Consider the following 14,450-nt stretch of genomic DNA (forward strand, 5'->3'; position numbering starts at 1 on the left):
TACGACTTGTTCGTCTCGACACCTGATGTTATAAAAATAACAGTGGCCAGCTATCAGTAGCATTGTAGTAAAATATGAATGAATGAACTCAAATGAAGAAGGTAAACCAATGCAGAAGGTACGCAGCAATTATTATACTTCTAAGTTACAGATAATTACATAGCTTAGGTAAGCCATAGATAATATGGACCCTCCGCAACAGCTATAATACCTATAGATTTAAGTAGAAGTGAAATAACCACGCCTACTATTCAAACGATTTCATGCCTAAACCTCTGCACACTTTTAATATTATTCTACGACAAATATTTGGAACATGTTCAAGACAAGAGGGAAACCCCAACTCGTCAATTGTACATATTTGAGTAATGCTTTTGGGAATACCGGCTAATTTATTATGAAATAAAATGATAACTATTCCGCGGTACGGCAACGCATGATTAATTTCAAGAAAAGGTATGGCCTCATTTTGTAATTTACTTCTATGCAATTAATGATTTTTTAGGTCACTATTTATTATTATAATGACTATTTTAAATTTTAAGAGAATCGTCTAGTCCACATTAGAATTAGACAATCACTGTGGTTTACACAAATCAATTACTGATAACGTTTTAACTATGGTTAATTCAATTGTTATTAAATTGACCATCATGTGGACATGACCGTGGTTACCTATGTCATTTCCTAGTCTTTCTTTTTTTGTATTTTTGTTATTATTGATACAAACAACAAATTAGTACAGTATTTTCACAAAAAATATATAAATCATGGTAATAAAACATCGTGATATTCAATAAAATACATTTAGTATTTTCTTATCACTTTTTACCACTTTTCAATTAAATTAACATTTCACGTGTATTTTACTCAAGAAGATTCGTTATTTCCACAACTTAAGTATGTTTGATTACCCTTATGTAAATATCATGTTTGTTAAAATATATTTAAAAAAAAACGTGTTTTACCAACTTATGCATATTTTTGACTTCTGTTTTTAAAATGATTTTCTTATGATATCAATTGACGGGACTAACAAGTCGTGCGCCTGGTGGTAAGCAACACGCCATTCAGAGCTTTAAATCGCAAGGATCTGAACCACCACCCTCTTACCTTCAAAACCGGAACGGAGTAATGCTCACATTACTGCTTGGCGGCAGAAATAGGTAAGATGGCAATACTTCCCTGGACGAACTATTTCATAATACTATAGGTACTAAGAAAATATTTATATAATAATAATAATAATAACGCACACACTCAACATAGTAATATTATATATACATATAATATTCACCACAGAGTAATAGTTCCTTGCCCTTTATATATATATGAAAGGATCTATTTCTTGGGTAAAATATTGTTGGGTAACTAAATTAAGTAACTAAATAAAAAAAAATCTACGTTTAACGACGACTAGTACCTATCTATCGACTTTCAAGATATCGTATTGTAGAATTAAAAATCGCAGAATAATATTATTTGAAATGGAAAAAATCAATTCAATTGAAATCAATTGCAATTAAATCAATTGCGACGCGTCGCCCGGTTTGTGCCCCGGTTAGGGGCCCGGTTGGGGACCCGGCTGGGGGGCCCGGTTTGTGCCCCGGTTGGGGGCCGCGTTGGGGGCCCGGTTGGGGGCCCAGGTTTGGGGGCCCTCAAACCGGGGCACCCAAACCGGGGCCCCCAAACCGGGACCCCCAACCGGGCCCCCCAACCGGGGGCCCTAAGCGGGCCCCCCAACCGGGCCCTCCAACCGGGGCCCGCAACAGGGCCTCCAACCGAGTTACCCAACCGGGGCCTCCAACCGGGGCCTTCAACCGGGGCCCCCAACCGGGCCCCCCAACCTGGGCCCCAACCGGGGCCCCAAAAGGGGCCCCAACCGGGCCCCCCAACCGGCCCCCTAACCGGGCCCCCAACCGGGGATCCCAACCGGGGCCCCCAACCGGGACTAACTCACCCCCATATGCCCTATAAATTTTACTATAAACTATAAATTGTTAATTGTTAATCAAAAACATTGAAAAGATTGAAAATTGATCAATCGTTAATTGCTGTTTCGCAATTGACAATTAATCAATTGTCAATCTTTAATTGCCAGAACAATTAAATTTTGCCCAACACTGCTTCGCATGCGTTACCAGTGTGAAATTGATACATGTCCACGGTTTGTGCATTATTTATGGCGTGATATAAACTGCAATTTTTCATAATCACATTGACCTCTACAAAATAAAAAGCTAACTCGCGATTTCTTGACGTGGTAGTGTAAGTTAGATAAATTGTAATTATTGGTCCAACAAATAATTTTAACAATTAGCCTCTCGTCTTTATAGCAAAGTAATGATGCCGTGTGACGAAACTTCTCTGAAACCGTACAGTATGAGATCGACTCTCTGCCGGTAGCGAGCATTCATGTCGCGATACTTAATGAAATATATCTGCTTACAATTTTCCAAGTTTTATTAACAGCATTTCAAAAGAGTTTAGCCTAAAAGTATTACAGCCGACGATTTACAAAAATTTATTTATTATTGACATAAATGATTATCTTTATGATAATGTGAAACATTTTATCAAGTTCCAATTTAAATAATACATAAACGTTAAGGCACGCTTATCATGGTAGGAAATTTTGTTTAGATTACACTAACATGATAAGATGTTTATTTAACTGCCTGTGTGGCCCAACGGCTACCATGCCGGACTGCCACGCAGAGGTCCCAGGTTCGTTTCCGGGGCCGGTAGAAATATTTGTATGGCCTACACTTATTTCTCTCGTGAGTTTGGGTGTAATTTGTGGTTGTCTATGTGTGTGTCCACGGCATCCGCGACACAGGGTTTCTAGTGCGGGGTTATGTTGAGTGTGTGCGTTATTATTATTATTATTAATAATAATATTATAATAGATACTTCCTGGAAATTTGCCAAACACGTTAATTCCTATAATAATTTATTATGGACTCCACATTCTTACAAAGGTATTTTTAATACTTATTTATGTACACGATATAAATTACTTTATAATACTTTGTAAAGAGAAAATATAGATTATTATCCATTTATTATCATCATTATTATACTTTTAAAAATCAAAGCAATGGATTGGCCAAAAAGTTACAGCTTTTGGCACTAACTTTTAACAAAAAAAACTATTTCTTTTAAAATGCTGTATTGTCTATGGTCATGTTAAAAATAATAATTAGTTTATCACGCATTTTAAGTGGGAAACATGTGAAACAATGATCTTATACATATACAAAAAGGCAGATGTGTTACTAGCGTTCGCGAATATCAGTCAAATGACCGACCTTACAATCAATCCAATCCAATGTAACAAAAAGAGAGGGGGAGGATTTTTAAATTTTTCTTTGTGCAAATAATTTGTAGCCAACTCAATATTTTGTTTAATATAAAATTTGTGTGCATACTTTTAATATTACAAGTATTACTTTAAAAAGTGTTTGTATTCGTGAATACAATATCCCATAAAATTTAACCACATTATTTTTCAATGAGCTTTAGTTTCAATGTTTCATCAATTCATAAAAACATATTATAGTCTTACCTTGCTTTTAGCGGCGTGTTTGTTTTTCCGTATCTCTTTGAAGCGCTTTCGAAACTGCGAAATAAAGACACTTTATTACAACGATATATCTATGTTTGCTTTATTATTTAATAAATATAAATGTAATTTTTTTTTTTTTTTAATTAATTAGAATAGCTAGTTCAGTGAAAAAACTATTCAATAATAATAAGAATAGTTAGCCTACCTATATAGTCCCACTGTTGGGCACAGACTTCCTCTCACAATGAGAGAGCTCGAGCTATATAGATCCCACGCGGGCGCAATACGGATTGGGAACTTCTCACACATCATTCAATTGCTTTACAGATGTGTGCAGGTTTCCTCATGATGTCTTCCTTCACCGAAAAGCTCATCGCTTTCAATTAAATTTTGCACATAAATTCCGAAATACCCAAAAGTGCAAGGCCGAATTCGATGCAGTGCCACTCAGAGCTTTAATCGCAAAGACCTGTGGGACACAGCGACTGCGCCCATCACTATGAGACATAAAGTTGACAAGTCCCACGTGCATGTAGTTTCACCAGCACCTATAATACCCTTCCAGACCGAATCGCAGCAATGCTCACATTACTGCTTGGCGGCAGAAATAGACATGGTGGCGGTACTTCCCTGGACGAAATCTTTCACAAGGAGATCTACTGCTTTCAAAATAGAATAACGAAACCGCTTTAATAAGTTTTCCAATGCTTTAAATTAATCTCCAAGGAAAGTGATATGTCGAAGAAAAAGCTACTTACCGCGCAGTGAAAACAGCTAAACAGTGAACGACGAGGGAGAGGCGTGACTGAGGGTGCGGGGGGAGCCGCCTCGGTATCCGTGGGGGTGTGGCACACCGTCTGAATCATATCAAACTATGTTATCATTAGGTAAATAATAATAATAACGCACACACTCAACATAACCCCGCACTAGAAACCCTGTGTCGCGGATGCCGTGGACACACACATAGACAACCACAAATTACACCCAAACTCACGAGAGAAATAAGTGTAGGCCATACAAATATTTCTACCGGCCCCGGAAACAAACCTGGGACCTCTGCGTGGCAGTCCGGCATGGTAGCCGTTGGGCCACACAGGCAGTTAAATAAACATCTTATCATGTTAGTGTAATCTAAACAAAATTTCCTACCATGATAAGCGTGCCTTAACGTTTATGTATTATTTAAATTGGAACTTGATAAAATGTTTCACATTATCATAAAGATAATCATTTATGTCAATAATAAATAAATTTTTGTAAATCGTCGGCTGTAATACTTTTAGGCTAAACTCTTTTGAAATGCTGTTAATAAAACTTGGAAAATTGTAAGCAGATATATTTCATTACGTATCGCGACATGAATGCTCGCCACCGGCAGAGAGTCCATCCTCATACTCTGGAGCCGAGTCGATCTCATACTGTACGGTTACAGAGAAGCTTCCTCACACGTACAATTATTTGTGAACTGAACTCCCCATCGGGGATTTCCCGTAAGGAATACAGCATGGAATCCTTCAAAAGAGGTTGGAGAAGGGTCCTAAAGGGTCGGCAACGTGCTCGTGACACCCCTGGTGTTGCCAAAATACAAAATAATAAATTGAAAAAAGTCTCATACAGATACATACTTTATAAAATATCTTTAATTTCTTTGACTTTGCGTTCTGTAATACAAATACGAATTACGAATTTATCCTCACGGTTGAGTCGGGAAAAGTCGTGTGTCTATAAAACCCATATAGCCCAAATAAATATTATCCTATAATTTATTTTTTAATTATGTGCGCATTTGACCTAATTTACGCCAATAATAATTTATAGTACTAAATGAACTGTATGTACTGTATTACATCCTTGTTAAAACAACGTAAATATTTAAATTTGTGGACACGTTTTGTCATTGTTATTGTAGTCTGATTGCGAGGCAAACTGTACAATACTGTAGCTACATTATTTAATCCTACTATTTTATTAACTCCTTTTTGTTTTGTCATACCAAGTGACGGGATGAACAAGTCGCCTGCAAGTGCGCCTGGTGGTAAGCGACAGGCCTGGTCATAATAACGGTAGGGATAGCATGATAAACAGAGAATAACAGTATCTCGCTCTTTATGTCGCTCTCGCGCTAGTAGCGCCCTATCGTGCTAGCCCTACAGTACTTTCTAGGATAATATTTTAATTGCTATTTGTAACTTGTCTTACAAGCGCGACATTTAAGATTTAAATTATTTTAACTTAATGAGCTCAGTATTCGAAGACTGACCAAAATGTCAAATATGATGTGGTGGGACTATACCTACCTAACTTCTCAACAAGGTAATCGTCATGAACTTCATCGTGGTGGGTCTACAATTATAAATTATTACCTCATTGTTCTGAGCTGCTTGATTACATGTACGTCCGAACAAAATTTATGTGTCATCGAATAAAAATTTCGGTTTACCGGTATTATTACAATACCAAATCAAAGTTACTCAGCAATTTCAATTTATTTTAATCAATGTTTTCATTAACTTTCCTTACGAATTTTATTAACTGGCAATTAATCAACTTTGGAAATAGTAAGTCAAAAGAAATCCCGCAAAAATTAAATGTTTGAAGTTAGAGTAATGAAAGGTAGTGTCAAACTTAACCTTGACTAAACAAAGCAGTACAGATGTGCACCCAGTGTGCGCTTGAACGTCTTTGGCCAGCCATATCTACTTGAGTTGAAGTAACAATATACAATTCGTATTAAATCACCAAAGCAAAGCTCAAATAACCTAAACGCAAATATGAATAAGTTAGGTATAAGGTATTAGAAGCGTAGCACGTAATGGCTAAAATATCATCTATGTTGGATCTGCTATAAGTTTGGCACAGATAATTCTAAGAAACCAGGAGCTTGACCCCTTGGTCAATGCAAATATCCACGTATTACACAAAATGAGTTGAATGCACGGGTGTTCGGTGTGCGCTTGCGCGACCTTGTGGCAGCGCATACGCACACGGCGGCAGTGGTCGGGCGATAACGACGCCACACGACACTGGCCACGGTTGTCTGTACTCACATTCGCAATAGTTGCCCCGTCGTTGGTGTAAACGGCCGAGTACCTCTGCGGCGGAAAGTTGAACGACGTCGACGACATCTCCGCTCTAATTCAGCACACACACAGCGGCTAGATCACACAACGCACGGATACTGGGTTGGCAGGCGTAGACCGCAGCGCCGCAAAGGGTCAGATGGTGGTCCGCACGCAGCCGTCCCGACAATTCATTGTTCCTTATTTATCAGTGCGAGGACGCCACTTCGCACGCGGTACTCGTAGTAACAGCTGGTCGCGGAGGGCGGGGCAAGAGGCGCGGGCTGGGGCGCAGGGGCTGCCAGATCGTCGACTGACGCAGCGCCGGCGCCCGCGGATTATCACTCTTAGCACCGATAAAGATTACGACCAGAGAACGCCCCCGTCATCATAGTATGTATATTGCGGATATTTAAAATCAACTAAAACAGCAACGCAGCTTTGTGCTATCGATGCCGGACCTTCTCTATCGGTTCCAGTTACACGAAGTAGACTAAACGAAACGTATTGGTGTTGACGGTTCTGATAAAGGAAACTGTGGGTATTCGCTTCACGTTCCCTTATTTATACACTACCGCCATTTCAATAAATAAACAAGCATCGCGAATACACAATGGTTTCACAGTAACTACTCTGACATAAATAACTACTTATGGTGAGCTCGGCGTGGTTATTTATTTTAATATTGAAAACGCGTAATACGGTACTCTACTAGCTAACCAGTACTAGTTCTATAAACAGGTTGCAAGCGCGTCTAAAACTCTTAAACACTTCGATTTCTACGCCTGAAGTATAGTTACCACAATGCCGACAATATGTATAAAATGTAAAGTATACCTATTTGTCGTATGAATATTTATATGAATTTCACAGTTGGATGTCGATGGGCAGGAAAAATCAGGTGCAGAAAAACTGGTTTTAAGTAATATTTTTATTTCCTTACATTTTTCTTTATACATTTAACCATTCGTTAAACTTGAGTCCATTGTACGTCATATTTCATACAAAAACAATATAAATTCATTAGACGAAATACCGGATTATATACAATATTTTATAATCACGGTGTAAATATTTTTACATTAAAGCACTAATTACTGTTTCTATTTAATATTTTTTTGAAGTCGACGCGTTATTACCACAAGCCCACGCAATATCCATTCATTGTAAAATATACAAAAAACACATCATAAGCGCATAATAAACTGGAAAAACATAGCATTTGAGGCATGTTATACAAGAAGAAAAAACTTACGCAATGAAATAAATTTATCAAATTAGATTTTTTTTTAATAAAAAAAAGATAATTCATATTAAATCGACTTCAAAAGAGCTTTTAATCAATAATAAAATCCAATAATTGTGGAAAATTGTCAGTTTAGCACTTTCTAACAAATCTCATTGTATAAAGATTTGTTCATTGATGTGATGTCGTATTTGTTAACTCCATAGATCTTGCATCCAAGTCTGCTTAATTTGATTTTAAAATTTAGTACAACATTGAAAGACAACAAGTCTTCGTCTTCTTAGTCACTGAAGAGTGGTCAAGATGCTTGTAATACGTTATTAGTGTACATGAGGATCTGCATGGCGCGATTTGTTGCGGAGTCTCTTTGCGTCATCTGTACGCGCTGTAGCGCTGACTGGACAGCCGCTGCCACGCCTGCGCTGCGCAGTAGCAGTTTCGCCTGGTGGAATATTACAAGTTATGATATAGCGTAACCACATCGCCCACACCTAAGATAGGCCGAAGCGAGGAGCGGAAACATTGTTTCCGCTTTATCATACCGCTGTGAATTCCATGGGCGATAATTTTTATACCGTTCGATATGGTTTTTTCACATTAAACAACACGTTACGTCACTGCCTCGCCTTATGAAGTAGTGTTAGTGAAGATATGGTTAGCACACGATCGCCTAGAAGCATTGACTTACAATTATATGGACGTCGGGTCCGCGCTAAAAGGTGTCCGCACTTGTAAGGCGCTAAAATCGTATACAGAGCGCGACACTCCGCTTTAGTCTTCATTTGTTCTACGGACAGCGCGATACTGCGATGACATAACAATTTAAATTTCGAATAGGTTGACTTGGGACATTTTTTTCGTGGTTTTTGTATTAGACCCGTCGTCCATTTATTTGTAAGTCAAGGCCTAGAAGGTACATGTTTACTCAGACCTTAAAATATTCAGGCTGTTTCGTTGAGAAAATACAGAATGTGGCCAACAATTCCACTACTTAGCTGTACGCATAATGTACCGTAGAAGCAAAATATGCCAACTGCATGTTCATAGAGCATCTACAATAATAAAAGTTAAATTCGTCGCCACTTCTGGTTGGTTGCATGGTGACGGAAAGGAGCGGGCGGGAATAATCCCGCACATTGATTAAATTAAAGAAAATACTGAATAAGATACTCTATCGTCTAACATTGAAAAGGAGCAAACTTGGTAAGTCTTAAATACAGTGCTACCTAAACATTTAGGCGCCGCGCAAACTTGTGTCTTCTGTTGTATACAAGCAACCGACAACAAGTAGCGAATATTCTATTTTCATGCAATTGATATGAAATCGACACAGTCGCCGGTTGCGGCAGTCGAACACAGTCGCCAGTTGTGGCAGTCGGACAGTCGATTTCATACCAATATGTATGAAAATAGAATATTCGCTTTTAATTGCCGGTTGCTTGTCCAACATAGGACAGATATTCGCTTTTAATTGCCGGTTGCTTGTCCAACATAGGACAGACGTTTGCGCGACGCCTTACATTCATTTCCTTATCGAAAGTTTATTTGTTCTAGGTGTGAAAGTCTGGTTGTCTAATATGAAAACCAATAAAAAAAAATTACAGCTAACACTTGATAGTAAATTGACAGAGCTAACCGCAAACATTGTTCCTGTCATCTAAGTGAGAGAAACGGACTCGCTTATGCAGTCATACTATAGTACTCATTTACAGCACATTCGACAGTGAACAAATCTACTAGGCTTCGGTCTGCACCTTACAAATACATAGAAAACTCATTCTGAAGTTTCGGTAAACTCACATAAAGGGAGAACACATAGATATATATACTTTTTTTAATGTGCCTCGAATATAGTATAAATAAAAAACATAAACCGTTGGTATTGTGCAAATTCGCATATATAGTATTGGTAAAAAGCGCGTATCTGAACCAAACTAAATTTCACAGTAGACGGATTTAACGTCCTTACTTTGTTGTTTCAATGGCTACGACGTTCATTTTTGCACAGTAAGCATTAATTTATGTTGTCTACGGACTGATAATAGTAGATTCTCGTAAATCATGCTAATTTGGTGGCTTCGACATTTACGCGGATTTGATTTTCTAATGACTAAATTACCGAAATGGAGACTCATAATCAAATGCTAGTTACGTGTAATTGCACTATCCCGACGACATCGCAAACCGGCCTCAACAGTGTCCAAGCCAAAAATATTTTTTCAAGTTTCGGAGTCCAGTTTGTGGTGTGAGGTACAATAAAATATCAAACAAAGTATCAAATAGCTCTGTCTGATGAACTGATTACACATTTAATGGATATACTAAATATAACAATAAACGAATAAATAAATAATAAACTAAATAGAATTTGTATATTTGCGTTTAACAGCCAAAGTCAATCCTAACATCTTCAACTACTACAATGACAATTTTAAAGGTATGGTCATTATAAAAATTATTTATAACAAAATCTATTTATATGACGCGGTATATTATTTCAAAAATTAAAGTGATGTGATGCTACTACTTTAGTAGCGCCTTTGCGCTAACATTGACATTACCTTATGATTGTTAGCAGCTAAAGCCCAAACGGCGCGAGCAGCTGACACTATCTCTGCCATATCGCCAGCTAGTAATGTTCCCGAGAGAAGGTCCAGTATATCCGCTGTCAATAAAAATTAAACACGGTTTATCGTACTGCATAATGGAACTACACAAGAGGGACACAAATGAAGTGATGAAAAGTTGAAATTAGTTAAATTCTGTTTACAGATCTATAGGAAGAAAAAACTCAATATCATATCAGTTTTTCCTTGATAGGTTCTTTGCAAACTTTTTTCGTTTACTGTTAGCACTATGGCTTTAAGATATTATTTTTTCAGAAAACTAAAGTTTAAGATACTGTTTACACTTCTGTGTTTTTATTCAAATAATACAAACACGACTGCAGAACAGCTGTGCGTCGATGCTTCGCCACATGTGCAAGTGCAGGCAGTAGCTTCGCGCGTACTGGTGGCGCAGTAAGTAAAGGACGAAGTGAGAGCAGCGCCTGCGCACCATCGGCGTGACGAGCTGCTGCTTCACACAATTTGGCCCATTCGATGCCGGCCGCGCCCGTGCCGCCCGCGGTACGCTCGCGCACTCGCAGTTTGTACATGCATTGTAGCACGTCACTCTGTTAGAAACATTTCAATCAAATATATCGATCAAATATATTGGTAGATGCACGATTCCATACACAATCAAACTCAAAGATCAGCATAACTTAAACAGGGATACTTGTAAAATACTAACAACCTGAATTTTTGTTAAATTTATTTTTTCATAGATTGTCATAGAACAAAAATTGTTGTTCATGGTGTTAGTAATATATTCCTGAGAGGTTGTTAGTATTTTAAAAATAACCCTGTATATGTGTACATCATTAGTTATTTAGCAAATAGTCCTAAAGTGTGATATAATTCACTCTAATATAGATCTTAACATAGTAAAAGCGTCGTCATACATCTGTGCAAGTTTCAACAGATTACCTTTCGTCCTGAATGAATGAATGAATGAATGAAATTGTTATGTAATGACATCTAGAAATGAAACAAGCTGTCGTTTGCCGTTTGGTTTCGCTTATGAACGGTGCCCGCGAGAGTAAAAGGTATTTATTTATTTTATTTATTTATTTATTCATTTAACATTTGCAACTCTTAACAGACAAAAGTCCAAATCGCTACAAACACAGAAACAACGGAAATGAAAACATAAAATTAAATTAAATAAACATAGTACATTTCACAGAACTGAACTTACAGGCATCATTTGTTCAAATACTTTCCTACATTCACTTATCAGACATCCAATCGTGCTTTCAAATAAATCAGTACGTGGTGCCGCCTCGAGTCCCCCGCCAGCGTGCGCCTATATCATCCAGCACAAACAGCCTTAGCAAACGCTGCAGTAAATAAGAGGAGTCAATTTTACCGCGAATAATATTTACAAAAAATTTGGCCAGCGCGAGCAACCTACGCAACTGTAAGGAGTCGAAGCCAAGATGCCCTTGCAAAAAAAGCGTAGGATACAAGAATGGGTGATAACGATAGCGCCTTTTGTATAAATGGCGGAGAAACTGTTACTGTACCTGCTCCAACATGAGGTTATATTTCTTCTAACAAGTAATCCAAACAACTGAGCTTGTCTCCAATATACTTCGTACTAATGATAGTAGAGCGTGCAGGTCGCCCGGTCTGAGAGATGAGAGGCATTTCGGAGTACAAACCCCAGTCGTCGATATGCTATCGACGTAACTGACTCCATGTGCGCATAGAATGTCGGACGACTATTGAAAACAACTCCAAGGTCACGTACTTGTGCTATCCTTGTAATCGGCATACTTCCTAACAAAAATACAAACTCACGCGGCTGTGGTGACCGCGTAAAGCTCATCATGAGAAACCCATAATCCCTAGTTTTAGCAATAACACGTCATTGTCAACCCTGTCGAACGCCTTCTGATAGTTGAAGTAAATAACGTCCACTTGGTTACTGAGAACCGCATGTTACGACTGGCAAAATGGCGGTAAATAAAAACTTTTGTCACGCATGTCACGCAACCGTAGTTTTTATTTTTAAAACATAGACATACTAGAATCGGCCCCAACTGTCATATCGTTCGATATAAAGTAACGTGTGAGATTATCAAAATAGTTTGTTAATGACATTAAATTTCGAATAAAACTTCACCTCGAATGATATTACAATCGCTATCGAATCAAATGGTTTTGTAGTTATTTCATTCATAGATAAACTAGAGTCAACCCCAATTATCATATCGTTCAATATCAAGTAACGTGTGAAATTTGTCAAAATTGTTTAATATTAACATTTCATTTCGAATAAAACTTCATCTCGACTGATATTACAATTGAGGTCGAATCAAATTGTTTTGTTTTTCAGAGATGTTCGAAATTTGAATGTAATAATAAAATCGAATTTGATGTATAATTAGTAATAATAACATTTTCACAGATAAGAAATTTGTTCTAACAAAACAGTTTTTATGCTGGTCGTAATTTGCGGTGTTTGAACACATCATAGAGGGTTTATGATATGTGTGTAGATAAAAGAAATAATGTAACTAGATAATATACTACTGTACGAGTAAGTACGATTAAACATCTTTTTTTATACTAGTAGTGTATATTTTGCATTTTTAACTGCGCACTCCAACGTCGTCATTCGCGAGGGCAGTCATCAAGCGAAAGAGAGCGATTCAAGGCATATCAATCATTTTTGCCTTGTTACGACAATGTCACTTTTAGAGCGGCTAAAGTGTATCTACCAATATATTTGATCGAATGTATTAGTGTCTAAAAACAGTCGACTCAAAAAAGATTTCGTTGCCCATAAGCTGTATTAGTTAACCTTAATTACTGACGCGCCGCCACTGAAATACACCTTCAGCGAACGATGCTTCGTGTGCTAAATTACAACTTTGTGAAGACCCTGGTCAATGTGCACATAAATTATTAATCCACGCATTGATATTTTCGCACGTTCCCACGGTTACACTTATTTAAAGGAAGTTTTCCATTTGCTTCTTCTAATTGTTGGAATGATTTACTACCCCCGATTAAACGTTCTCAAGTCTTTATACACTTTGTAAACAATGAAACGTCCAGAAGTTGCTGGACTAAAAAGCATTCATAACTGTAATTTGTGTTTTAATTTGGAATTGGTTTTATTTGTAAGCAGAGTCAATTTATCTGTACCGATGCCGTCTGTACCTATTATATACTTCTTCTATTGCTTCAATAATATGCAAATGTTCCTATGTTCATGAAAATTATAAAGTCCCACTAATTAAAAATGTATAAATGTAATGAAGTATGACAATTGCCGGCTGCAAATGTACAAGTATTAAGAGAGAATCTGAAAAGAAGCATGTTTTGCTAAGGCTTTTCATTGGCGCTAGATTGTACTATACTTCGGATACTGTACTTTCATGAACTTTTACACATTTATTCATAAGCATTGTTGTATGCTTATGAATAAATATCTTATTATTATTAATAAACAGAAAAAAAATCATACTTTGAGTATAATAGCCCTGCACTGATGGTGCATGACAACATGCCGCAAAGTCTTCAAGCAGAGCAGGAGCAGCATATCGGGGCGTGGCCGCGACTGTAGCGCCGCTTCACGTGAAGTTAATGTACATATTTCAATGACGAGACAACGTCCACTGACACAGTTTGACATTGCCGCCCACGCTGGAAACAGCAGTAATAATATTGTCTAAAAAGAGCTCAGTCAAAATAGCATGATGGACTCTTTGGTCGTATTATCGAGTGGAATAAAGTTGAATTTAAATATTAACAGTGGAGATGTACTTCAACAGCACGTCAAGTTATACATTTATGCCTTTGAATATTGCCTCCAGTGCAACGGAACAAGATCCGTCAAAGTGAAGCTTGATATGTTGCCGTCTGTACCATTAACCGTACAATACCAATTTAGGTTAGTTATAATATCAGAAAAACGAAATTATCTTTGATAAATAGAACCAGTAAGCTCTCACATACCC

The 14,450-nt window shown here is 37.6% G+C and overlaps 2 protein-coding genes across 2 annotated transcripts in view; both read right to left on the bottom strand.

Annotated features, from left to right (window-relative positions):
- Positions 1 to 6,962, bottom strand: part of LOC113237436 (inositol-trisphosphate 3-kinase homolog) — a 120,538-nt gene extending 113,576 nt beyond the window's left edge. Inside the window, exons 1-3 of the mRNA XM_026473907.1 lie at positions 6,619 to 6,962; positions 4,327 to 4,425; positions 3,569 to 3,622 (exon numbers count right to left, since the gene is read on the bottom strand). Of these exons, the coding sequence (XP_026329692.1) occupies positions 3,569 to 3,622; positions 4,327 to 4,425; positions 6,619 to 6,696 (231 nt within the window). The 5' untranslated portion in view covers positions 6,697 to 6,962. The remainder of the gene's footprint in view (positions 1 to 3,568; positions 3,623 to 4,326; positions 4,426 to 6,618) is intronic.
- A 974-nt stretch (positions 6,963 to 7,936) lies between these two features.
- LOC113237674 (rotatin-like) overlaps positions 7,937 to 14,450 on the bottom strand; it is a 47,190-nt gene continuing 40,676 nt past the window's right edge. The window contains exons 30-33 of the mRNA XM_026474283.1: positions 13,958 to 14,136; positions 10,817 to 11,051; positions 10,438 to 10,541; positions 7,937 to 8,318 (exon numbers count right to left, since the gene is read on the bottom strand). Coding sequence (XP_026330068.1) covers positions 8,175 to 8,318; positions 10,438 to 10,541; positions 10,817 to 11,051; positions 13,958 to 14,136 — 662 coding nt within the window. The 3' untranslated portion in view covers positions 7,937 to 8,174. The remainder of the gene's footprint in view (positions 8,319 to 10,437; positions 10,542 to 10,816; positions 11,052 to 13,957; positions 14,137 to 14,450) is intronic.

Source organism: Hyposmocoma kahamanoa, unplaced genomic scaffold (genome assembly GCF_003589595.1).
Source record: "Hyposmocoma kahamanoa isolate Upper Pololo Valley unplaced genomic scaffold, ASM358959v1 93, whole genome shotgun sequence".
Lineage (NCBI taxonomy): Eukaryota > Metazoa > Arthropoda > Insecta > Lepidoptera > Cosmopterigidae > Hyposmocoma > Hyposmocoma kahamanoa.